Consider the following 26,563-nt stretch of genomic DNA (forward strand, 5'->3'; position numbering starts at 1 on the left):
GCCCTTATGGGAAAGCACAGCAAAAAAGAGTCACTGATCACATGGTGAGCAGGGACTTGCCACTGAACCTCCATCAGGAGAGCGGGCTAAGGAGGGTCTTGGAACATGGGGCACTGACTGCCATCAATACCGCTATACTGCTATGGAGCGTGCACTGGATAAAGTGAATTTCCCTGTTAATGCAATGCATATTCTGGTCCCAATGGACATCCATTAAGAAGATAATTAAAGAGACACTGGCATACACCATTCTTGGGATTGGATAAAACATCTTTGGCTTGATGTCTTTGGGTCTCAAAGTTCCCACTCAATTTGAAACTGCTGCCCCCCCTTCCCCAGAACAGAGCTGGGGAGTCCAACGGACCATACAGACGAGGGGCTCTGAACAAGGGATTCTTCCCCTGTGCATACAGCTTTGAGCACAGCGCAACTACTGAGAATCGGGCTGCATGTTCACCGGTCCTAGACCTGCCTCTCCTGCTTTTCCTTCGCAACAAATAATGCTCATCTTCTTATTTAACATCAGTAAATTGGGGTGTTTTGGTTTTGAATGTTTGCTCCAGCTTGGTGATGGCATTATCTGGGTTGTTTGGAAAGTGTATATTCCTTCTCCAGGAAAAAAGATGCTGTTATGTTGGTATAAAAAGGAGAGTTGAATACGTTGGTTTGAATCAGTGCCTGGAATTGCTCTGTAGGAATCAAGTGGGTGTTTACAGCAGAGTACGTACAGGTCATTCTGAATTTATACATTAGTTACAGATAATGTGCTGTGATTGCAAGATCTTACATTATTTTTGCCACTCAGTGCCAAATTTTAATTACAACCAAAAAATAGCAAACTGGTAATGAAGAAAAGTCATTATACTCTCTCATGGGATGTTTAAACTTTGTAATTCTGCTCATCTTAGAGATATGATTTGTTATTGGAAACTATACTAACGAGACAGTTTTTCTGCACATCGACACAATTTTATGAAAACATGTAAGAAAAGCCTATTATGCTTTTTTTTTCAACACATTCTCTCCAAATCTCTAGGGTCCTTTCACAGACCAAAGGCTGGAAACCACCAAAGGTGGTTTCATTAAATTGACTATGCCTATTAGGAAAGCTTGATAGTTTGTACATAAGGAAAATTTTAAAATCACTGGCAAGATGATTCTTGGCAGCTGTAGGATATTTATCACATCTTTTATAATAGCAAAAAACGGGCACCATCAAGTTGTTGCTCTACAATAAAACGGGATGGCGTATTTAATAAGTGAAACATGGTGTCGTACACATCAAAACCACAGGGCAGTAAAAATTAATTAACTTTATCTATAAATACTTGCAGGGCTGGATCCCCAAAACTAATCTAGAACAACAGGGGCAGCAATAACAGTAAAAAGAACCCAGAAGAAGGCCCACGGCAGTGCCCTGTGTGTAAACTGAAAAGCAAGGGAACACAGGACACTACTGTGTGAAGTCCCCTACGTGGATATAGGTTCTAAAGAAAAGCAATACATTAGAAATTACAAACTTTCAGTTGTAAAATAAATAAGTCATAGCGATGCAATGTACAGCATGGTGATTACAGCTAATAATATCTTTGTCTATTTTAAAGTTGCTAAGAAAGTAGACCTTAAAATTTTCATAACAAGAAAAAATTGTAACTATGTATGGTTGTGGATATTAACTAGTTATTGTGGGATTATTTCCTCATGTAGACAAACACTGAGTCATATGCTCACATCTGAAACTGACATGGTGCTACACGTTGATTAAAACATAAAAAGGTGATACAAAGATTTGTAAAAAAAGGGGGGTGCAGGGTAATCCTTAACCGGGGGAGTGAGAATTTAGAGGAGCGAGGGAGACACTAAAAGCATTGTAGTGTTTAATTGTGTACATTAGGGGGTTAGCCCACAAATGCTCTTTCAAGAAACATGAGTAGTATTTTAAAATACATACATGAATTACATAGTGACTTCATATCACGTCAACATGTAAGTATTTATGGAAAGTACCTGTTCTCATGTAGCTGTGCGTTGCACATTTGGAACATGCCCAATGCTGAAATATGGGAGAAGACTCTGTGGTTTTAGAAAGTTTTTTTTTTTTTTTTTTACTTTTTAATACAAAATAACAAGTATTCCATTTTGCACCATTAAACGATACAGCAAGGATTTTTCTTCCTATCCCTTTTAGTGTTTCAAAATCTTTTACCTTTTAAGTTACAGCTCCCAGATAAATTCTTTATTTAGTTTTAAAGGAATCGGTTCCTCTGCAGAGCTCTAAAATCCATCATAAGCATAAAGGTTTAAAAACCTGTCTGGGTCAGAGGTGCACCATATTTGGCAGGTGGGGAGAGTGAGCAATCCAATGTTCTCACGCTCCTGGCACCACTCCACGCTCACAGTGATGCTTGCTTTAGGAGGCTTGAAAGATTAAACGCCCTGTGTGGGCTTACTGTCAACTCTTTGGGAGGATTTTATACTTTCTTGTTGGGCTATCAAATTATCTCCACCATGACCTCAAACTTATTTTGGAAAGAAACAACCATAAAATGCAAAACAGCAATAATATCAAGGATGGCTTCCAGCCACGATTAGAAGGAAGTCTCACAACCGACAGGCCTAAGTTCTGGTGGCTCAGACTCCTCACACGGATGCCTCAGAATGGACATTTGTTACCCTCAGAAGCTCCCCCTCCCTGGCTGCACGGATCCTGGACAGACTCGGTCAAAGTTCTACTGAACAAGCAAACCCGCCGTCTCCCACAGTCGGGGTGATGGCCTGGTGTTGTCTTGGTAAAGTTCACCAAGAGGTAGTGAGTGAGTGTCAGTAGCCATTAAGTTCCTCTCTTGCTCTGGTGTAGGCAACGGCGTCTTTGTGCGTACACAGTGGGCAACAGAACGCTTCCTGAACGTTTAGGGCAACAGAGCAGCTGGGGATCTTGGGGAAATGCAGATTCTGGCTCACGAAGTCGGGGGAGTTACGTCTGCACCTGTGACAGGCTTGAAAGTGGTGCTGCCATGCATGGCTCCTGGGCCACACCGGAGGACCTGGCCACCCGGGGAGGAGAGCGGCTGACAAAAAGAAGACCGCCCATGTGCAACAAGTAAACTGTTGCATAAAAACACCTGAAGGAAAGGTTCTAAGGGTTATCTGGTCTTCGGAAAATACAGTGAAGCACAAAAGATTAGACAGAGAGCGAGGACCCTCAGAGTGGCCTGCACAGAGTCACCTGGAGAGCCCACTCCCCGGGCATCGGGCCTCAGAGCCAGAGAAATCAGATCTCTAGGGACAGAGACAAGTCCTAGCATTCTGGAAGCTTTCCAGGTGACTGCAGTGAAAACAAGTGCTAAATTCAAAACCAGTCTTAGCAAATGCACATCGAAACAAGGCCCCCCGTAGACTTGCGTTTTATGCCATAATTTACCGCCTTTGTCCGGGGCACCTGGGTGGCACAATAGGTTAAGCACAATAGATTAAGCACCCTTGGTTTCGGCTCAGGTTATGATCTCAGGGTCATGAGATCGAGCCCATGCCGGGCTCTGCAGTCAATGGGGAATCTGCTTGGGATCCTCTCTCCCTCTCCTTCTGCCACTCCCACTTGTGCTCTCTCTCTCAAATAAGTAAATAAGTCCTTAAGAAAAATTTACTGCCTTTGCTCAACATTCTCATTGACTAAACTGAAAAAGAAACCTCACTCTTCAGTATTAACCTTCATTTAAAATTGCTGATTGTCAGAAGGCAGGAGCTGGAAAGACAAGGATGGTTTGACTGCCGGCACCGCCAGCTCCTTTCACTTACCACCCAAATAATAGGTGTCCCCTGAATCAATCTGCCCACGCAGGGAATGAGCCACAGAGGCTGTCTCACCGTCCACCATCACATTCAGGTGATTTACTTTCAATGAGAGGGACACTGAATGCCACTGCCCATCACTTAATCCAGCACCTGGAAGTAAACAAAATTGGGTAAGATATTCCTAAAAACCCTATAGATGCAGCTACACAGAGCCATGCTTGAGAACAATACAGTCATGATCTTAGACACCCTACCAAACTTCACCATGAACTCACCTGAAACCCACCAGGTTATTTAGCTGGCTGGGCAATGGAGACTGACCCCAGAGGACAGCTGGGCCTCTCAGAGAGAAAGGGAGAGGCTTGGGACAGATGTGGGCTTCGGGGTTTCTTAACAGGCAATGAGATCACGTGGTATCCTGGTCATGTTTATCTAGGAGGAAGGGGTTACCTGCGGAGTGAGGCTCATTGAGTAAATGTGTGGTTCCAGAGGGTCCTTGCCTCTGACCTCCCAGTCATAGATTGGCCAGTCGTGTTCTAACACAAATTATATTCTAGCAAAAATTACTGTGGTCAGTTAAGAGTATTAAGACATATGTGCACACGGCAGTGGCTGTGTTTCACTTTCTCATTGCTCGGTTAAATCAGAAAAGTACAGGGAGAAAAAAAGAGAAAAGAAAGCAAGCTGAATTGAAGGGGGAAGGAAGAATCAAGAGTGGACAGTCCAAACATTCTGCCCTGGACAGCGCAATCTTAGTTTCTCCCAGTGCTAGGGCTTTAAGGACTAACACAACAGGATCCTGAACAACCTAACATGACCAAATATCCTAGTCCCCTGGCACAGGGCATACTTCCCCCTCTTCTAGTTTGTTAATATTTTAGGATGTTGAGAAGCATAAGATTTTCCAAAAGTGTTGTTATAAAAATAAAATCTTGTCCCTACTTTCATGTATTATTACCATATATAATCTTGGTAAACTATTTAGAAAAATATATCATATATATCAATATAACTCTTTAGAAAAAATGTATCAGCAACTTAAGTATTGCTAAAACATGAAAATTCATAGAACAAAATGTAAAGTTTAGAAAGCACCACATTAAAGTGTGTGTGTGTGTGTGTGTGTGTGTGTGTGTGTGTGTGTGCATACTCAATCACTGTCTAAAAATGGACAAAAACCAGTAGGAAATATTTTTAAATATTAACATTAACTTTGGATGAGGGAATTGTGTTTGCCTTCATGCCCATATTCCATTGGTCAAAGCGAGTCATTCGTTCAAAGGCAAGGGACTCCTCCCATCCACGGGGAGGTCACTGCCACTGTCACAGCCCCAGAGACACCTGCTGCTGTGAAGGAGCACAGTGAACAATTGGGATCTGTAGAAATTATCTTGCCCAACAGGGAAACAGGTCATAAACAAATACTTCAGCTCACTGAAAACAAAGTGAGACTCTTAATTTCTTTGATGTTGTGCCCAAGCTCACAAATGAGCCTGCCTGACTCTCATTTGATCGTCTTGGGGAATTGTCCTGATAGATTACCCTATACCTCTTGCAAATGAGAAAGGCTCTGACTGCTTAGAGCCCTCTAAGTTTGGAAGTCAACCTGCAAGGGCCAGAAGTTATTTTCTAGCTCATGGGTGTATCAGCCCCAAAGAAAATACGGCCACGTATCCACAAACAAGAACCTGGGAGTGTCCCTTCCACTCTTGCCATTCGATATTTATTTTGAAGTTTACCTAACATGATCTGTCGGGAGGGAACCACATCCATTTAAAATCTGATGTTAATGGGGCACCTGGGTGCCTCAGTGGGTTGAGCCTCTGCCTTCTGCTCAGGTCATGATCTCAGGGTTCTGGGATCGAGCCCCATGTCGGGCTCTCTGCTCAGCAGGGAGCCTGCTTCTTCTTCTCTCTCTACCTCCCTCTCTGCCTACTTGTGATCTCTGTCTGTCAAATAAATAAATAAAATCTTTAAAAAAATAAAATAAAATCTGATGTTAAAATTCCTTCCTGTCCCCTCCTCCCCCCACCTGTCTAGGACAAAGAGTTATTTCCTGGGAGAACTTGCAGAAAACACTCCAGAATATCTCCTTCAATGGGTAATAGATGCCATTTACCTCTATAATAAAAAAACTGTTTTTAATAAAATTCGGCATTCTCATTTAAAAGTGAAATGCCTGCTCTTACGATCATTCTGTTTCTCCCCATTATAATTCTCACCTTTGTGTTTCTTTTGTGTGTCTTCTACCCTCCCCACTTCTGATGGAACAACGGCCTGTCTCCCAGGCAGCACTTACAGTCAAAGGATGGATGGAGAAGGGAGGGGCGGGGGGGTTTTGATTTGTGCTACTGGGAACACGAGGCTCATTGTCCCACCCACCTCCCAGCTCCACAAAGGCTGCAGTCTTGGTCGGGGGGGGGGTGGCGCGGCAGTGATGGTCTTGGGACTAGTTTTGGAATAATGAGAACTAAAGGTTTTGGAGTGACTGCTGACTAGCAGGCACGGGGCTCGTGGTCTGTAGGCTCAACATCATTTCTTCTACCATCGGTCACAGTAGTGTCCCTCTGAAGACGAGGACCCGAGGCTTGGGGAGAACACAGGTGGCACTTTTCGAGCCCATCAGCCCTAGCAGCACAGAGGTGGTTCTGGAAATGGGCCTGGGAGGTGAGTCCTCTCACACACGTCTCCCACCAGCTTGTGCAAAATCCGTCCTGATCGCAGAGAACACTGCCCTGGGCAGTCGAGGCCCTTCGGGAAAGGGTGGACTCTGTCTCTTCCTACAGAAAGGGAAAGCACGCTCCCCTCCCCCCCACTGACCTTCTGTCCCCACCACGCTCCACTGGCCCGGCTCCACAAGCGCGCGGACACTAGGTTGTACACTCCGGACCTTTCCAGATCCCTTCACAAACACAGTGAGGTAACTATTCGGAAATAGGACCCAAAAGCGGGAAGCAGGATGAACGGTGACCGGGTGTCCTTTCCTGGCATCTGGCGTGATTACGTCTCACTCAGCCTTTCAACTTTGGTTCTTGGTTTGGTAGGTGCTTTCGCGCTTCATCCAGGGTTTGGAATGAAAAGCAGTCGCCATCTGTCTCCTCTTCCTCGCTTTCTGTGCCTTGCAGACACCGCGCCTTTCCCCAGCGGAAGGCTCATGGCCCCTGCCCGGAGCGTGTCTCTCGGGGACACGTTTCCGACAGCATCTGCTCCTGCTGCGCGTCTGTGTCACGACCCTTCAGACGCTTCCATCATGGCGACATCCGTGACACTGATCCGTGATCCGCGATTACAACGCGCTGAAGGCTCACGCGGCACCATTTCTTAGCAATAGAGTATTTTTTTAAATTAAGGCACGTATATTGTTTTTCCAGACATAAAGTTCCTGCACATGTAACAGACCATGGTATGCTGCAGACATAACTTTTATATGCGTGGGGAAGCCAAAAAAAATCAATTTGGTTCACTTTATTGCAATATTTGTTGTATTGGGGTGGTCTGGAACCAGACCTGAGTATCTTGGAAGCAGGCCTGTATTTCAAAGGTAAAAAAACAAAACAAAACAAAACAAAAATCACCCCTCAAATGCTTCTAAAAAAAACAGCAAGAAAAATGCACCTCTGGTTTGCTTCCAAAAACTAACGCATTGCCCAGTGAAAGCTTAAAAAATCAATTCGATAAAAGTTTCTATAATATTTCAGTGCCAGCCTTCAAAAAAAGTTAAATAACTACTCCCAGCGTGTTGGAAGGGAGAACGGTGTGTACTCACATGAAGCAACAGCAAAACACCATCTCTTCATTAATAAGGCACGCAGCTTGTAAATCTACACAAACCAAGAGTGAAGCAGTTTCCAAAACCTGACTTGGTTGTGCTCATCTGCTGAGGTCCAAAAGGGAACTCCCTATGCCAGTGGTCAGATTTTTTCTTTTATTTATAAAGAGAAACAAGGAGCTACATTTCATTCCTGGCTTTCAATCCTGACCTGGTAACCTGGGTCAGGCAAGGTGCTCCTTCCGTAGTCAACACTCGTGGAGTGACACCTACCTGGCTCTACATTTTCACCAGCACTCTAACGCAAAACAGTCCCCAGACTCCGAGGATAACACAACCCCGGAAGGGAGTTTAGAAATGTGGGTCCTTCTTGGAAGCCAAGCAGAACATTCACCCACAATTATAAGAAGCCTCATTCGAAACAGGGATTCCCGAAGGAACAGAAAATCTGGGAAAAACTGTAACTTCAAATATTATGACTGGTGTGTGTATAGACTCAAAAGACGGTATAAGGAACCTCTTTTCTCAGGACTCTAACTTAGGCTACTGTTCTCCAGTGTTTCAAGCGGACTGCCAACTCCCCACCATCAGTTGATAACAAGGTTATTTTTTAAACTTTTTGAGAGGTATGTGTGATCTGCAGCTAACTTCGGCTCACACTGACTCACACACCAACAGCCTGGAGGTACCTAGTTCAAAGGTGAAAGAACTCTAGTTCCCTCTAGAAGGATTACGAGTATCTTACTGATTCAGTCAACGTTTAACGCAGAGGTGACAGAAGGACCGTGCGGTCACAGCAAACGCCTATTACCTGCTGTGACGTCCCTCGCCGGGTGTCGGGGCTGGGAGAGACTCAGCCTGAGTTTTCCATCATTAAGAACGAGGACGAGAGCCGCTGGCCCATGTCGGAATTGAGTGGTCAGCAGCAGCCCTGCCCTGTTCCACGTTCGGAATTGGAAAGCGACCAATACCTTGTCCTCTCCGACGGTGCCCAGCAGAGCCAAGTAACTCCTGGAGCTCGGAAAAGTCACGGGCGAAATTTGAGGGTGTGAGCACGAGAAGGACACATTTCCCTGTGAATACAGTGGAAAAGGATTTAGGAAGGGGCAGAAGGGATGCTTTCATGAACAACGGGCTTTCCAAGAGGTGCAGTTTCCTATCAACCTTCCAGCAAGCAAGGACCCAAGACCTAGGCTTCCCCACCCAGCTGCAGTCCAGATTTACCTGACAGGTCCCTCAAACCGTGACACTGCCCTGGCTGGGCAAACCTCCTTCTGAGGCTTCTAGGGCAGTTCTGTCTCCTCCATTTCTGGGCATTGGCAAAGGAATCTGGAGATACGTCTTTCCCAGGCCTTGTGCTGGGCGCAGGACACAACACAGGAGCCAGATTTCTTATACCTCGAGGCACTGGCTGTTTACGTGCGGCACGAAGCCCAGCACCATGGACAGCGGCTCCGGGGCCCTTCCTGCACTCCCCTTGCTTGTGTGAATGCTTACACACCCATTACTCAGGGGACACAAACATCTGGCTCAGGCAGGCCTTAAGCCTCGGCCCATCTGAGGCAGGGGTGTGGCCGGCCTGAGTGGGCTGTCAGCCTCTTAGAGGCTCCCATGGGCCGTGTCAACCAGCATGCTCTCCCCAGCCTGACCCGCTGGCTTCCTGTTGCTTTTATTTCATTCTATTTTACTAAAAAACACACCTTTGAGCTTTACATTATATCTACTGCTCCAGGAGCAAACTTACCTTTAATCATAGTGTTTGGGAGAAAGGAACTTAAGTTCTTAAAAGAACTCCAATTAAGTGGGGCACCTGGGGGGCTCAGTGGGTTAAGCCTCTGCCTTCACCTCAGGTCATGATCTCGGGGTCCTGGGATCAAGGACTTAGTAGGGAGTCTGCTTCTCCCTCCCTCTGTCTCTCCCCCTGCATGTGCTCTCTCTCTCTCTCAAGTAAATAAATTCTTTTAAAAATTTAGATAAATTTTCATAAATTCCAGAGGAATATGTGCCCAAACATTGCCCTTCCTCTCCAAAATATATACCATAAAAGCACTGTAATCAAGTCAATATGGCATTGGTATGGGGTAAACACAGCAGCAGAGCCCAGTGACTGACCCACAGAAAGATCTGAGACCACAGGTACAGTCAGTATGTGGTGAGAGGTAAGATTCAAGCCTGTGTGCGGAGGTTGGGTCTGATCACTAAACAACTCAGGCATGAATGGGTACCCGTGAGACCTAAAATAACTACTGATCCACACAAAGAGTAAAGCCCAGACAGTTGAAGACTTAATTTTTTTTCAGTTTCAAAGTAAATAAATAAATGAAACCGCCTTAAAACTTTTTACAGGAAAATCCTTGAGACTGTATCTAGAGTCTAGGGTTTCAGAAGTATTTCAAAGCAAGACCAAATACTACAAAGCTATTAAAAAAATACATTGAGACATTGGCTATGTATCAATAAAGGCATTTATATACTCAACATGGCCCATAACATTTAATATAAAAGATATGATATATGATATATAATTATATTATAACATGATCTTATATTTCATAGAAAATTGGTTAATCTGAGGAAATATTTGGATCATTAATGACATAAGGTGATATATCAAACCTAAAACTCTCTTATAAATCGGGACACCTGGGTGGCTCAGTCGGCTGAGTGACCGACTCTTGATTTTGGCTCAGGTCATGGTCTCAGGGTCCCAGGATTGAGTCCCATGTGTGGCTCTGAGCTCAGTGGGGAGTCTGCTTGAGAGATCCTCTCTTTCTCTCGCTCATACTCTCTCTAAAAAATAAATAAATAAAAAATAAATAAGTCTTAAAAAAAAAAAGCATTCCCACAGGTTTCGCTGAGTTGGAAAATGGAGATGGAGAAAAGCTTACATAAAACCATCCCATTTCTGTAAACGACACTCGATATGGAGGCATCGATATTCACAAAGCTGGGTGCACTGCTTGTAGAGGATTCGGGTCTAAGGAACCAAACGTGGAAGGACAGACGCCAGCTCCGTAACACGCCGGCCGGGAGGACGGACGCCAGCTCGGTAACACGCCGGCCGGGGGGACAGACGCCAGCTCCGTAACACGCCGGCCCGGGGGGATGGCCTGCAGCCGCGTGGCGAGACGAAAGCCTGACAACAGTCCAACCCGTCTGAGGGGTCCGCCTGCCTCGAGATAACATGCTCCTTATTCGCTGACCTAAGTCCCCAGATCCACAGCAGACAGACCCCTGGCCTTGGGGCAAGAAGGTCCCAAATGTTCCCAGTCGCCTGTTCGAAGCCACATCTGCCTTCCGAAGAGTCAAGCAAGTTTTCTGGCAAACCTTTTTCTTCCTTAGTTCCCAGGACTGATTTTACTAACCTCCCTTTGTGTATCTGTGGGCCTCGGCCTCCCTTTGCAGAACAATAGGGTGTTCCTGCACATCAGCAAACAGGCACCAGACCCCCGGGGCACAGCCCCTGAGCACGGAGGTAGGATTTGTGGCCGGCACCATGGAGTCTGCCCGGGATGGACAGATGCAGCAGACCACCCGCTCCCTTCACCAACCCACTCCTAACCCCTCTGCAAATCACTGGGCCGGGCAGAAACCCGGCAGCTGGCTTTTGCACAAGAGTCCACCTTCTCCCCAGGTTCCGGGCCTCAAATTAAATTAAGCTCAAATTCCTTCCCAACCCAAATTCATCTCTCGAGTACTGGCCTTTCGAGTGAGTGACAGGCAGCTGAGCTTGGAGTTCAGTAACAGTAGAAAGAAGCAAGAGGAAATCAATCCCAAACAGAGACCCTGCCCCGAAAAGTCTTTATTCAGATGTGCCATGATGCATTTGTGAAACCGTACATCTGTTTTCATACACCTGTAAAAATTAAGCCGGTGGTGGGGATGATGGAGGGCACTTGTGAGGAGCACCAGGTGATGCAGGAAATGCTGATTCCCTAAACTGTACACCTGAAGCTAATACTACACTGTATGTTAGTGACTGGAACTAAAATTTTAGAAAATTAAATTTAAAAATCAAGTTAATTATTTAGTGAATTAAGTCAAAAACGAACTAAAAGGTATACGTGATTGGCACTTTCCCTGCCTTCAGGAGAGGCATATTCTAGACTGGGTCCATCAGACAAGCTGCAGTTCCCTTCTCCTTTGACCTCATGTGTAGCTTTCTTACCATGACGAGGGTCTGTGGTGTGTGTTTCTTGGACAAATCAATGATATCCACTCCATTATAGTAGAGATTTTCAAAGCAGCCGTGAAAGTCTTTATGTGGGAATGCCACTGATTTTCCATGTCCAGGAATCCCTCCAAAGCTGATCTTAGAAAGAAAAAAAATGACATAAATAATATTGTTTAATGATTTCCTGATTGTCTGCCTAAAACACGTATGCTCAGCAGTTATAGGATAATTGCCTCCAATCTATCTGGCATTATTTTAACATTATCATGTTAATTTCAAGTGAATTTTTAGACATAGATGTACCGAGGCTTTCTTTATTACATTTAGATAAGTAGGTTAAATATCCCTTCTCACAATTTGCTACTCAAAGGGCTATGTCACTTCAGCTGATGGGGAATGTTGTACGTTCATTTCCACAGTCACTCTTGATCTGGGTGACAAGGCGGCTGACCGTGATGACATTCCACTTTACAAACCTTCCTAGAACCCAGCTTCAGGGTCCGGGTATTTGCCAGGACACTGCTGATCGGTTAGAATAATGAAGGCATCGATGATCTCATTCAGGACCAGGCTCTGCAGCTGGCCTCCTCGGCTGAGGCCACTTACACTAAATGAATGTTGAAATCATCCCCTTTGCTCTGATAGATGTGTTGCGCAGAACTGGCAGAATAAAAGGTGTTCTCCAGTGCTGGTTAGATACATGCGGGCAACACGCTGGGGATGCGTTAAGCCTTTAAATGTCCCGAGAAACAGTATTTTGAATCGCCTGACTCTGGCTCTCTCGTTCCTCAAAAAAGCAGGTTGGAATGTATGGTGATTACTTCTCCAAGCACCCTAGATTGCTAATTCTGTTTACGATCGCCCTAAAACACAGAGATCTCCAAAAGAATGGGTCACGGCCAACACCAGAGATAATATGGAAAGCCGTCTGGACACGTGTATTTTACTGTGCCGCCTGTCATACTGATAGCTCTTCAACTACACACTTTCCGAATTCAATGACTACTTCCTCCCAGGGGAGAACTCACACCTATGAGTGATAAAACATCTCAACAATGCACGTGGGTCTCTCTCTGGGCTGACATCACCCATGGGAAACGTTTCACCAGAATTCCAAATTACTAGCAATGGGTATTTCTCTATGTAGCGGTATTTTCTTAAAAGGTTATGTTGTGTTTAAATAATAAAATCTATAATACTTGAAAAGAAATGTTCACACCTTATAATCAAGATCCAAGTAGTCGGACTTGCCCTTGGCCTGGAAATGCTGACTGTGCCTGTCCACTGTGAAGTGGACATGCATGTTCCCAAGCTCGATGAGGACAGAATGCCAGTGCTCGTCATCCAGCAGGCTGCCCAGGGTGAGGGTCGCATGGGCGTCAGGGCAGGGTAGGTTAGTACGGCCTACAAGCACAGGTGAAACAAATGAACCACCCCATCCAACTCGGTACCATGGTGCCGTGTGGGAGGTCAATATGTCCCCCAATCACTTTCCTTGCACACTTCTATCTGGAGAGCTGGTCAACTGCTTTTACCTCAGCCTCATGTACAACCTTCTCTCACTCAGGAATGATTCTTCCACTTTTCTTGTATTTATTATTATTAGTTATTGCATTTTCATTTTTCTTGGAAGTATCTTCTGAGAACCTCATGAAACACATGGCCTCACAGCTCCTGAGAACTTCACGAAGAGCACTGCCTCATGGTTTCGGGGATCCACCCCTCGTCTTTACAATATTACCAGGTTGTTTACTGAACCTGTGCAAATGGTCTTACACACTAATCGAGCTATAAAACTTGTTACAGTGAAGTACATTTGGGATACATGCATGTTCCCCGTAGTACACCTCAACCGCGGAGCGACCACGCTTCCATTTGCCCAGACCATTCTGTTTCATGCCTCTTGCTCCAGGGTAATTATTTCTAGGGTCTTCTTTCTTTCCCGAAAGTGTTCTGGTTTCAGGATAAATTAGCTATTTAACTGTGAAAAACTAAGCATAAAAAGACACTTCCATCTAGAGAGGTATATTTTTGAAAACATCCACTGGGAAATTTTTACCTGAATTAAGCAATAGGATGAGATTTCCTCCAACTAACTGCAGGGTGACGTGTTTGCTGTTTTGTCCTTCTCTGTGGAGTAGAATCCCGTCAGTCTGCCTGGTTCTAAATTTCAAAGAAATAACATCTTTTGCTGGACTCATGGATTTTTGATTAAATGTGTATAGCAAGAAGCTTTTCCCATCAAAGTTAACCATCTCAGATCCTATAGCGGGAGAAATTAGAAAATAATTTAAGTATAATATACCTTTACTCATGCACTGAAATGAGTAAGTTGACATAAAAACACATGCACACATAATATATCTCTGGTCTGTTTAGTCCAGGGGGGGAAAAATGGTGCTGCCTATCCTCCCCGATACCCGTAGTTGAGATTCCCTAACCTCTACTCTTTGCCTTTTCTGACATTTTCCCTAACATGTATCAGCTAGAAATACTTCTGTTGACTAAGCCCAATTGCTTCTGGCTTTGTACTGGCCACTTCTCATCCTGCAAACAACGAAGATCAATAAAACAGTTAAAGTCACTCCCCACGGTGGCACATCGTGGCTACGAAGCTGCGATTGTCCCTCACCTCTCTGACAGTCTTATTTTTCCCACTATCAAGGTCACTTGCATTCTCTTTATTGAAAAAGTTATATTTTATCATTAATGTAAAAAGAACACTGGTCAAAGCAACCAAAGACAGAACAGGAGACACACAAAGGGATTCATACTACCCAGAAGAATCGCTCGTATTTCTCATATTTCACAAGTAAAAAGACAAGACTTTACTGCCCTTAAAAAGTCAAAAACCATATGATTTTACTCATACATGGAATCTAAAAACAAAAGAAATGAATAAACAAACAGAAAGCAGAACCAGACCTATAAATGCAGAGAACAAACTGGTGGCTCTCAAAGGGATGGGGTGGGGGTTGGGTAAAGTGGGTGACGCGGAGCGGCAGCTTCTGGCTCTGGTCATGGAGTGAGCGAATAAGACACGGTGTGAGAGGTACGGCCAAGAAATTAGTCAACGATACTCTAATCGAGTTGTACGGGGATGTGCAGCAGCCACGCTGGTGGGGAATACCATACAACCCGTAAAATTGTCAAATCACCATGTTGTACACCTGACGCTAATGTAACACTGTGTGTACGCTGCACTCAAATTTTTGAAAAAGAGTTTGTTTCAAATGTGTGTGTGCAATAAATGAAGGTGCAAGAGGAAGCCAAAGAAACAGGAGGCTGATGTCTTCTGAGCCGATGATACGACGTGATACGACGTTGGGTTTATTTAACTTCACAAAAGCCTGGGGCCAATGTACACGAGGACCTGCATTGCATTCAGACAAACCAAAATGTATACAGTAAACCCTTTATGTTCACAACTCTAAGGGATCCTTTATTTCATGCAGCCACCTTCTGAAAATTCAGGAGATTGATTCTGGTTCCCGTACATGGTGGAAAATATATAAACACAGCAGTGTGTCTAAAAATCATGGAAACAAGCAATTATTCTCCATTGCATAGTTAAATGAACGTCTGATAAAAACATATCCCTTTGTCAAATTCGAATGAATTGTCCTGGTGTTTTGGGTGAGCACAGATCCGGCCCCATCCCAGAACTGCGACTCTGCTCGCCTGGGGTGGGACCTGAGAGTCTGCTTTTCTAACATGTCCCCTAGCAATGTTGATGATGTCAATGCCGCTGGTCTGGTGACTACGTGTGAGAACCATTGCTCTAAAGAACCTAGATTATATTTCCAGGAACATTCCCCTCAGGCAAAATGGAGTAGTGAAAAATTTATTGGATTTATAGAAACACAAAAGAATGGGCTGAAAATCCTTTTGTTGTAATGTTTTTGTTTCCTCTCCAGTGAGATCCCTAACACTCGTACCTAGAACAACCACAAGCTAATCATCACCTTCTATCTTACGAGGCACATTTAACATGTGTTTTGACAGGTCCTCTAAGCCTAGAAGGGAGCTGAGTTATAATCTAAAGATGTCATCAATGGAGTAAAACAAAACCACTTCAAACAATATATCTTGTAGTAGTCCTGGTGGTTTCACTAAAATCTTAAGTGGTAACAAATGTAAGCTCAGTGGAGAGGAGTTAAAACAGCACAGATAAAAATGAGGAATTGCTTTCAGAAGTCTGGAATGTGAGGCTGTTTCTCTTCATCTGAAATGACCTACATCACTCTGCAGCCTGTACGGCCCCATGAGCTAATTTTTAAAGGTTCGATAAAAAACAAAAAAAATGAAGAATCATGGAGGAGAGCACAGGTGCCCACAGACCTAAAATGTGTGCTGTCTGGCCCTTTACAGACGCCTGTCATCCCGCACTCAGCGACATTAGCCAGTGATCCTTTCTGAGCCAGATTCCTGACTGCTTACAGGTGGCCGTGATAAGAACCAGCTCACCGCAAGACATGTGGCGATCCTTCTTCGATTTAAATATTAAAAGCCCGGGGCACCTGGGTGGCTCAGTGGGTTAAAGCCTCTGCCTTTGGCTCAGGTCATGATCCCAGGGTCCTAGTATCGAGCCCCACGTCGAGCTCTCTGCTCCGCGGCGAGCCTGCTTCCCCCGACTCTCTATCTGCTTCTCTACCTACTTGTGATCTCTGTCTGTCAAATAAATAAATTTTGAAAAAAAATAAATAAATAAGTATTAAAAACCCTATTTTAGATGGGAAATCACAAATTTAATTATTTCTGTTGATCTGCCTGTTGCATAATTCAATACACTCTTTTTGTGGCCTTTCATGAATCTATATTTATGAAGTCAAAAAATAGGTAAATACTACGGCTCCTGTGGAACATCACAGAAGACTGGTTTTATATGGACCATCCGTAGCTTCAGACCCTGCCTTGGCAGGGATGTGGCTTTGGAAAATACAGTTTTGTTATTAAAAGACCATTTTCCCCCATATTCCCTTCCTCCCCTACCCCCACACTGCCCTGACTTAATTTCCATTGGTTCCCACAAGTACACCTTATTTTCATTTAACATGGGTGTAGCACCCACTAGGTGCTGGGATGAAACCCAAGAGGACAGACATGGCTTGGCCTTTCCAGAGCTGACAGTGCTCCCCTCACCTTCTCACTTCAGCTATCATGAAAAGAACACATTTCACCAGGAATAGCCTAGTCTTACTGTGGGCTGCTTAGGAAACTAGAGACAAGGAAGCTCATAGTCAGGAAGGAGGAAGTGGATCAACGGGGAGGTCTTCTCTGGGGAACTGTCTGGAAAGAAAGAAGGTAAGACCCACCAATCATATGGCATGTGTCACACTCAATTTACAGATAGGCACCCAAAAGCAGCCAACATGGTTCAAACAATGGGCTATACTGTTGATCAAGAAGCCCCTCATGATAAACATGAAGTCCATGTGATAAGTAAGAGTATGCCCTGTCACAAGAATGACTTACAGTGGTAGTGTGTGCACTGGCCTAGTCAAAGAGAATCTGTAGATGGTGTTCACTTACAAACATTCATGAATCAGTCCGAATATCTGAAAACAAATGGACACGTCACTAAACATAACATGACATTTTTAAACATATGTCACTCATACACCATTTTTAAAGGCAATAGATTTTCTTTCAAAGATTTTATTTATTTGACAGAGATCACAAGCAGGCAGAGAGAGGAGGAAGCAGGCTCTCCGCCGAGCAGAGAGCCCGATGTGGGGCTCAATCCCAGAACCCTGGGATCATGAAGTGAGCTGAAGGCAGAGGCTTAACCCACTGAGCTGCCCTGGTGCCCCAAGGCAATAGATTTTTAAAAAAATTAAACCAAAACATCATATTGTGGGACAGAGAAGATTTCGCTCAGTGAGTTTGCATGGGCTAGCTCTCCAAGCATGGATGGGGGACAGCCCAACTGTAAAAGTAGAGGTTCCCTCACCTTCATGCCCATGCTGGTGATAGCCATCAAAATATAGTCCCAGTTAACATGAAAAAGTGCTCCACATCACTCGGCATCAGGGAAATACAAATCAAAACCACAATGAGATACCACCTCACACCAGTCAGAATGGCTTAAATTAACAAGTCAGGAAATGACGGATGCTGGCGAGGATGTGGAGAAAGGGGAACCCTCCTACACTGCTGGTGGGAATGCAAGCTGGTGCAACCACTCTGGAAAATAGCATGGAGGTTCCTCAAAAAGTTGAAAATAGAGTTACCCTACGACCCAGCAATTGCACTACTGGGTATTTACCCTAAAGATACAAACGTAGTGATCCGAAGGGGCACGTGCACCCGAATGTTTATAGCAGCAATGTCCACAATAGCCAAACTATGGAAAGAACCTAGATGTCCATCAACAGATGAATGGATAAAGAAGATGTGGTTCATATATACAAAGGAATACTATGCAGCCATCAAAAGAAATGAAATCTTGCCATTTGCAACAGTGTGGATGGAACTAGAGGGTATCATGCTTAGTGAAATAAGTCAATCAGAGAAAGACAATTATCATATGATCTCCCTGATATGAGGAAGTGGAGATGCAACATGGGGGGTTTGGGGGGGTAGGAAAAGAATAAATGAAACAAGATTGGATTGGGAGGGAGACAAACCATAAGTGACTCTTAATCTCACAAAACAAATTGAGGGTTGCTGGGGGGAGGGGGTCGGGAGAGGGGGGTGGGGTTATGGACATTGGAGAAGGTATGTGCTATGGTGAGTGCTGTGAAGTGTGTAAACCTGGCGATTCACAGACCTGTACCCCTGGGGATAAAGATACATTATATGTTTATAAAAATAAATAAATTAATTAAAAAATAGTCACAGTTAATAAAACCAATAATTATAAAATACAATCATATAAATTGGAAAAACACTTCAAATTTTCAACGAAGCATCATATCACATTTTCCATTTTGGAATGTAGGTTCTGCGCTCTTGCAATGGACAAAACTACTGGTTCCCATTTTGATTCATAATAAGTGGACCTCCATCTCAAGTACCCCAATAATTTAATTAGTTGAATTACGTACGAACACATTTTTCAGGAGCCTTCTTGTAAAAGTTAAGTGTGATGCTAAGGGATAATTTAATGCATTATTTATTTAAAATTTTATGATATTTATATTACATATGTATTTATATTACATATATATTTATATTTACAGAAATATATAAATATCAAGGATGTCTTGAGGTTGCTAAACAAAACCTATAAATTTCTGCTGTAACAGTCAGTACATTTTTAAAATAAACACAATATTTTAATTTTTTTTAACTAGGCTCCATGCCCAGTGTGGAGCCCAACATGAGACTTGAAGTCATGACCCTGAGAAACAGACCTGAGCTGAGATCAAGTCAGATGGTTAACTGACTAAGCCCCCCATGTGCCCCAGATAAACACAATGTTTTAAAATGGCCAATTACATGTTTTACTCCCAATTTTATTTTCAGGCCTGACTTGACACAGGACCAGAGTGTCACGGGGATGACTGGTAGGTCCCCATGGTGTTGGCCATTCTGTGCCTACATAGTCCGTATTCCCAAGGACTCATGCACTCCTTCCCTCCCTCTTCTTTCCTTCTGTCCTCCCCTCCTTCTCTCTCTCTTCCCTTATTCAGACAAACAACACGCTAATGAACACAAGATGACATTACACCACCACAGGATGGGACTAGTACAAGCTCAAGGGAATGCCTGAGAAGACACAGACCATGAACACAGGAGTCAAAGTGGAAAAGAAGGAGCAGAAGACGCCCCAGGGAAGAATAACAGTCGAGAAAGAAATGAAGGAGGACCCGGGGCCAGTGTCGGTGTCTGTGGCTTACAGAGACCTACGTCAAGGATGTCAACATGAAACTGATCAGAGTGTGTAAATGTTAACTGAAAATTTAAGAAAGCAGAGGACACCCAAAGAGAAACCTTTTTAGAGTGGGATACAAAGCCTAGAACAAGTCCGTGGGGAATATGGCCCTGGATTCCCCCCTTCCATGGGGCTGCTGGTGGGCATGGGACTCTAAGAAGACCTCACACACACTCCACGTGCACTCTAGAAGTGGGGGAAAGGGAGGGATTTCTAGGTAGAGAACCTGTGTGTGCCACACCAGGAAGCCATGAAGCCATGGTGTTTATAGGAACAGCAAATATCATTGTAATTGGAGTTTAAAGAAGTGAAACCAAAGAGACAAGTTGCATCTAAGAGACATTATATGCCAAGATAAGCAATCTGGACATTTTCTCAATATCAACAGAGCAGTGAAAGTAGAAATGGAGGGGGCAATAATTAGCACTTTGGGTTATAAATCATAACATATACAATTACTGTCAAAAACAAAAGTGCAAAGCTCTATGCTTGAACAACTGCTCTCATTAATAGTAAGAATGAAGACAAGACAGAAGCTCCACTAGTAAGCCACAGATGCCGCGTAGTTTTGCAAGTTGCCGTGACTGTTATCGGTCCACAGTTTTAGGCTAGGAGCCCCCCGTGGCGCACAGCTTGTGTTTGCTGACTTTAGGGTGCACGCAGGTCCTTCCCGGGACCAGGCCTGCAGCTTTGATCTCCCTGGGACTGACCTCTCCCCCCAAGGAGGTGGTACCACCTCACGAAGAACATCCGGCTAACGGCAAATCACCATCAAAGACCCTGTTCTGCTTTGAAGTCAGTAAACCCGAAGCCGTTTCCAGAGTAAAGGGAGGAAGGAGACGCTGACTTTATGGGATCAAAGAGAAAACGGAGTATCGGGTGTCCCAGCCGCTTGCAGCAGTGAGCACGTTCACGGATCTCAGACACAAAAGGAGGGAAGGCGATGGCCTGTGGAAAGGGGGGGAAGGGCGGACAGCATCGCGAAACCGTCTCCAGTGAATGTTGCGTGGAAAGGCCGACACAGAGACAGTGTTTGGAAAGTGGAGCCCCTCTGAGCTCAGGAAGATGGTGGAGCTGAGGCCGAAGGGGACGCTTGAATCTAGGATGGGGTCACTTCTGGGATGGTGAGCACCACCTCCAGAAAGTCTCCCTGCCTGTGGGACCAGCAAACGGGCAATGGTATCCTTGTTTTGCAGTGGCTCCCTGTGCCCCACAGCGCCCACACCCTCCCGGGCCCCGAGACCAGAGAAGCCCAGAGTCCCACAGCCACTGTGTGCTCCTGCCTTCCTCCCTCCAGAAGCCCTCCCTACCCCAGCTCACCCCGCAAGCCCTTCACTCAGAAAACTGACTAACCACCCTCCTCCCTAGGCCCCAGGACCGTGTTCCAATATTTCACATTTGTTTTGTATAATTTTATGACTTCTCATAAAATCCTGACGAAGAAAACCAATCATTTTAGAAGGGCCCCCTACATCCAGTCCCTAACACAGTTCTTTGCAGATAGCAAGTGTCTGATAAATTCTGACATGGCACATGAGGGAACAAAGAAACGAAAGCCTGCATAACATAGTAGTTATGAGAACCAAATTTGGGGGGAAGACAGTTTTTAAATCCTAGGTCCAGTATGGAATAGCTCTCGCAAACATCTCCCTGTCTCCATGGTCAAGTTCTTCTCCCTCGAGGCCATACCAGATATGTCTGGCCGGTGTGGTTGTTGAATGAGAAAATGTCTGCTAGGTAGGATCTGACATATTAAATATTCTGCCTGTGCCAGATCTCGCTGACACTTTTCTGCAAAGCTAATGCCCTGATCAGGTATGAAATGAAGCGTGACCAAAAACCCAACCTCCCACGATGTTCCCAGCCAACATACTCTTTGAGTTATTCTCCAGTTTTCTAGAAATTTTTCTTTAATATTTTTTCTTTTTGTACTCGTTTAAAAAATTCCTGTATATTCCAAATCATCAAAATGGCAATGGTAGAGTCAATTTACCCACAGATGTCACTGAATGTGTTTCTGCTTGTGTTCACACTCACATTGGCTGTGACTTTTGTCCCTCTGCTCATCAGTGGGGAAAGGAGGGAAGACACAACACATAAATGATGTTCAAACCAGGGTTCACATCGAGGAAAATGGGGATTCGAGCAGTGAATATGGGAGAAGCCCAGAGTCATTTTGGATTATGGGGAAAACAAGATCACCTGCTGTCCCCTGCATCCCCACACCAGGGTCACCTCAGTGCCCAAGAACGGCACCATCCATCACAGTGAATTGCTGTGGTTGACTTGGACCTCGTTGTTTGGATGACGCACCCACTCTAAAACAGGTACCCTGCTCTCTCCTGGGAATCTCGGATTCTGAGGCTCAGTTCGGGCCCATATCTTTGTCCAACTAAAGTAACTAAAGACCTCAGTATCCAGGCTTTCCACAAAAACACACAGAGATGCCTAAAAAGTTAGAAACAAGTCAAGCTCGGTTTTCCGCCTGGCCATGAGAGCCTGTCCCTCTGTCACTGATTTTGGGGCGGGGAGAGGGGTAAACAGCACTTACGGTACGCGCATCCGTACACTTCTATCCTCATCCCGATCCTGCCCTTGGGGCTCCAGGCTAAGGGGAGGAAGCGCAGGAACCTGGCTTCGAGGGGAGGCTGCTGTCGGTGCTGCACCACGCTGTCCGCGTTCGTGTTGCCTGGAAAACCCTGGGAGAGAACGGAGAAAGGATCAGTGTATCTGCAGGACTCGGAGCTCCCGGCTCTTCTCCTGCGGGTTAGGGGCAGAAGCTTCACTCTGTTCTTAGGTAAAAGCCTGCCTGCTTTATAGAAAGTCTGCTAATGTTTAAGAGGGATGTGACCACATTTCCTCAGGGCCTGGATTAGTCACCATTGTTCTAAGCTTTCCTTATTTGCAGGGTGATTTACGTTTCAGCGGCACCATTAAGCTGGCTGTAAACCGGCCACCCTTGAAGGCTTGCTCTTCCCCTAAAGCGTTTCCCTCATCCCTAAGGAGCGAAGATGCTCTCCTGCAGCCCCACATCCAAGGCAATCGAGCACGATGTTAACTGGCCATCCGCGCAGGGAGAACCCTCGACTCTGGGGTCTGAGCGCTGGGAGGGACCTACACAGGCTTCTAGTTCCAAACCCTTCAGTTATAAAGGCAAAACGGAAGTCCAAGGAAGTAGAAAGAGTCTGTGGCGGTAGGACAGCGGCTACCCAGCATGGCCAAGACTAGATTCTGGGCTTTGGATTTCAGTCGCAGTGTTCTTAGTGTGCAATCAGCTTGCCCCCAAGTTAGCCGCATTTCTGGAGCACTGGGGAGACCCACAAGACAGAGGGGTGCCCTTGCCCAGACACAGACACCTGGCCTCAGGCTAGAAGGGGCCAGTGTGAGCATAGTGGACGTTGTTACAGGGGATGAGTGACTCGTTTCTCACCACGTTGATTTCATATGCAGATCAGCATATGGGGAAACCCAAAAAAGGGTGATGCTCACATATACACACATCGATCATATCACTAATGATTTAATCTATTTTAGACAGCTATATCACTAATGTTTTAATCTATTTTAGATGTTACTAATGATTTGCTCAGTTTTTCAAAGGTAACACATACATGCGAGAAGAATCGGAGAACTGAGCACACACTCCAACACCAGGAAGTGCGTCCCCACGCAGCCTCTCTGCCCTGACCCGCACCCTCTCTTGAACGCTCCTGAAGTGCTCCATACTTGCGTCCAGGAAGAAAAAGGTGGGCGGGCTTCCGATGACATGGACTTAGTTACCCCTGTCGGCGAATCCGCTCCCCTCACCCCTACGGTCCTGCCTACCTTAGCATTAACTCCTGAACAGCGATCTTCCAGAAGCTGGTGTGTGAGTCACAGGACCACAGCTCTCGTGTTGACAATTTGCGCCTGCAAAGTCCCCTGAGATGCTGGGCTCCTCTGTCCTGCTACCTGGGCCCCAGAACCTCCACTAGCCTCCTTCACACCAGGATTTCGACAGGCTCTTCCTGCTCTGGGCATTTCGGTGTCTGCCCCTGACACTGTACACCCCCTTTTAAAACTGATTCCATCGACCCTTCCTCAGACTGTCCATCAGTTTTCCCAGGGGACCTATGCAACAGCAAAGCCATAGGAGCCTAAGGTTTTCCAATCGTAACACAGCATGTTAGCGAAAAATGCTGCCCCATCCAAGGACCTTACTGGTCTACGCTCTGAAAACAAACAGAGCCCCAGGTATGGTGCCTCTCTTCTAAAAACCTATGTCAACTGGTAAATCTACCTCAATGCTCAGTTCTTTGGGCCCCCTGTCAAAAGTTCAGGTTCTACATTCTTTGATCTCTCCAAGTTTTATCATCCAGAGGGCCAAAGATGTTCTCGTAATACTCCTTCATATAATAGTAATAAAATGAGGGATCAGAAGACTTGACCCTTTCTTATGCTCCCTTGCATCAGAAGGACACACTCCACCTCCCACCACAGTTAAAAGGGTCAGACATACTCACGCCACACGGGAGCAAAGCTCGTAGTTGGGCCAAAAAGAATGCCCATCTTGTCATTTTGCTTTGTGAAACCCTAGACCTCTCTTAACATCCAAACCCAACCAAACTAAGCCGGATCACTACTCGGGCTTGTAAGCCATGACAAGCAGGTAGGAACAGATGGAACCAAGAATACAGAAAACTTAAATGTGGTATCAGGGCCAGTCTCAGACCCTATAACACTTCCTCTTGGCTAGTGAACGAAACATCATCTGGGAAGCCCTCTGGCCTCTCTCTCTTGCTCCCTGGAAGCGCCATCTTTGTCCAACGTCCCCTGTTCTTCAAGGGTTGGCAACCGTTACACCAAGAGCAGGCAAACCCTCTCCATTGACTCTGTGCTCTGAATGGGAAGTCAGGAATGTGCCCTCCCTGCCCCCAGCTTCCTGCAGGAAGTGCAGGCTGGCGTGGGCAGGAGCTGCTTTGTACCAACACCACCACTGTCCAGAACATGCTCTTGGCTGTCATTACAGGCTCCCAGACCCACTGCCTTCATTCACAAAACCAGCTTGGCCCAGCAAACTCTGAAGGTTGAGGAGCTATTACATGAGATAATACCTGACAATCATGTTCCCACACCTCCCTGGAGGTAGGTGGTCCACAAGTACCAGCCACTGTGGCCATGGCCTTGGCTGCCATTGTGGTTATGGCGGGCACATCTGGCAGAGGCTGTTCATCTGTCCAACTCTGCATCCCATTCCTTACACTCTGTCTCAGGTTCAAGACCCAAGATGTGCAGATCACCATCGGCTCCCACATTTACTGTGATGCCAAGATTACAATTCAACCTCAGAACTGAAGTCCATGTTTATCTGAGGGTAACTGACAAAAACTAGGAAAGGTATTTGAACAAATTGTTTTATTTTCCTTGGATATCATCACTTCCTTCTGAAGCACTTTGTCCATGGAAGGTAAATTCTGGACACCTTCATTCAGACTGTGTGATGGCAATGCCATATAGCAAAAGGAAATTCTAGCGCTGTTTTAATGGAATTTAGACAAAATACTATTTAAGGAATATTTCAAGTGGCAATAATGTCTTAATAGTTTAAGAAAAGAGGAGATTCAGAAGGCGCTCTTTAAAACTTCTGAGAATCTGTATATGAAACATTTGTCACACACGATTTTAATTACATTCAGATATTGAAACGTATGTATGTATGTGTGCACAGCTGTGTGACCATGTTAATTCATTCTAATTTTAAGGAATCACATTATTTTTGTCTTGCAAAGAACTATCACCAGTCCCTTTGGGTAGAAATCAGTCATGCGTTTCTTTAAAGATACAGAAGTTAAATGAAATGACTTTGGCACAAGACGGATCCCTACTAGCATGTTACTCTCACTTTCAGGGCTCATTACTGAAATGATCCCATATATTTTGGTGAAGCTAGTGTTTATCTCTTAAGAGGTGGTGTGATCTGTTCTTTGCCGTATGTATTTTTGCTTTGGTTTTCCAGAACAGATCTGGGTGAACAGGTCACACAAACTTGCAGGAACAAAGGCCCACTCTGTGTTCTAGTAAGTGGGAAGATGAAAACCCCATCTTCCCCATCTCTCGTGATAGCACTGACCTCGGGGAAGCCAGCATTTTTGTGTGTAAAGTAAAAACAAGAAAACCTCTCTTACAATTTTGATGAGTTAGTGGGAGGAGTTCCATGGGTCTGTCTTTCTGGCATCCCTCTTGGCTCGCTAGCATTAAGAAACACACCGACGACGGGGCACCTGGGTGGCTCAGTGGGTTAAAGCCTCTGCCTTCAGCTCAGATCATGATCCTGGGGTCCTGGGATCGAGCCCTGCATCAGGCTCTCTGCTCAGCAGGGAGCCTGCTTCTCTTCCTCTCTCTCTGCCTGCCTCTCTGCCTACTTATGATCTCTGTTTGTCAAATAAGTAAATAAAACCTAACAACAACAACAAAAATTCTTCTGTAAATATAAACAAGTCACAGAACCTGTAACACATTCTATTAAAAAAAAAAAGAAAGAAAAAAAAACACACCGACGAGACTCTCCCCATGACTGATCACCAGGGACACTTCATCTGACGCGGACTCAATATCCGGTCACTTTAAAGGCATCACATTGAATCCTTTGTCCACTATTAGGAGCAGACGATGTCTGATGAAGTCTTCTGTTTCCACATTAGTTAGGTTGAAGGTAACCCGAGTCCATGGCTTGGGCTCTGCTCACGTGCTAGAAATATGTTTCGGAGATAATTTGTTTTAGGAATCGGTGCCATCTCTGAAAAGCTGCCAACTCTGCACTGATTTAGTTAGCAGTCACGTTAGTCGACTCTAAATCTGGAGAAGGAATCATTGGGAGACTCCCTCGGAGCCATGGTCCCGGGTGTAAACTGAGTCATCACAATTCCTCATTGGAGTCAACAAATGACCTCAAGATGCCTATTATGTATTT

General features: G+C 45.1%; 1 protein-coding gene across 1 annotated transcript in view; it reads right to left on the reverse strand.

Annotated features, from left to right (window-relative positions):
* LOC308355043 (contactin-associated protein-like 3) overlaps positions 1 to 26,563 on the reverse strand; it is a gene marked incomplete at both ends in the record, with an annotated part of 141,256 nt that overhangs the window by 54,716 nt on the left and 59,977 nt on the right. The window contains 6 exons of the mRNA XM_080822947.1: positions 3,796 to 3,942; positions 8,373 to 8,634; positions 11,730 to 11,873; positions 12,955 to 13,139; positions 13,795 to 13,998; positions 22,166 to 22,313. Of these exons, the coding sequence (XP_080679073.1) occupies positions 3,796 to 3,942; positions 8,373 to 8,634; positions 11,730 to 11,873; positions 12,955 to 13,139; positions 13,795 to 13,998; positions 22,166 to 22,313 (1,090 nt within the window). The remainder of the gene's footprint in view (positions 1 to 3,795; positions 3,943 to 8,372; positions 8,635 to 11,729; positions 11,874 to 12,954; positions 13,140 to 13,794; positions 13,999 to 22,165; positions 22,314 to 26,563) is intronic.

This window comes from Martes martes (genome assembly GCF_963455335.1).
Source record: "Martes martes genome assembly, chromosome: 14".
Classification (NCBI taxonomy): Eukaryota; Metazoa; Chordata; class Mammalia; order Carnivora; family Mustelidae; genus Martes; species Martes martes.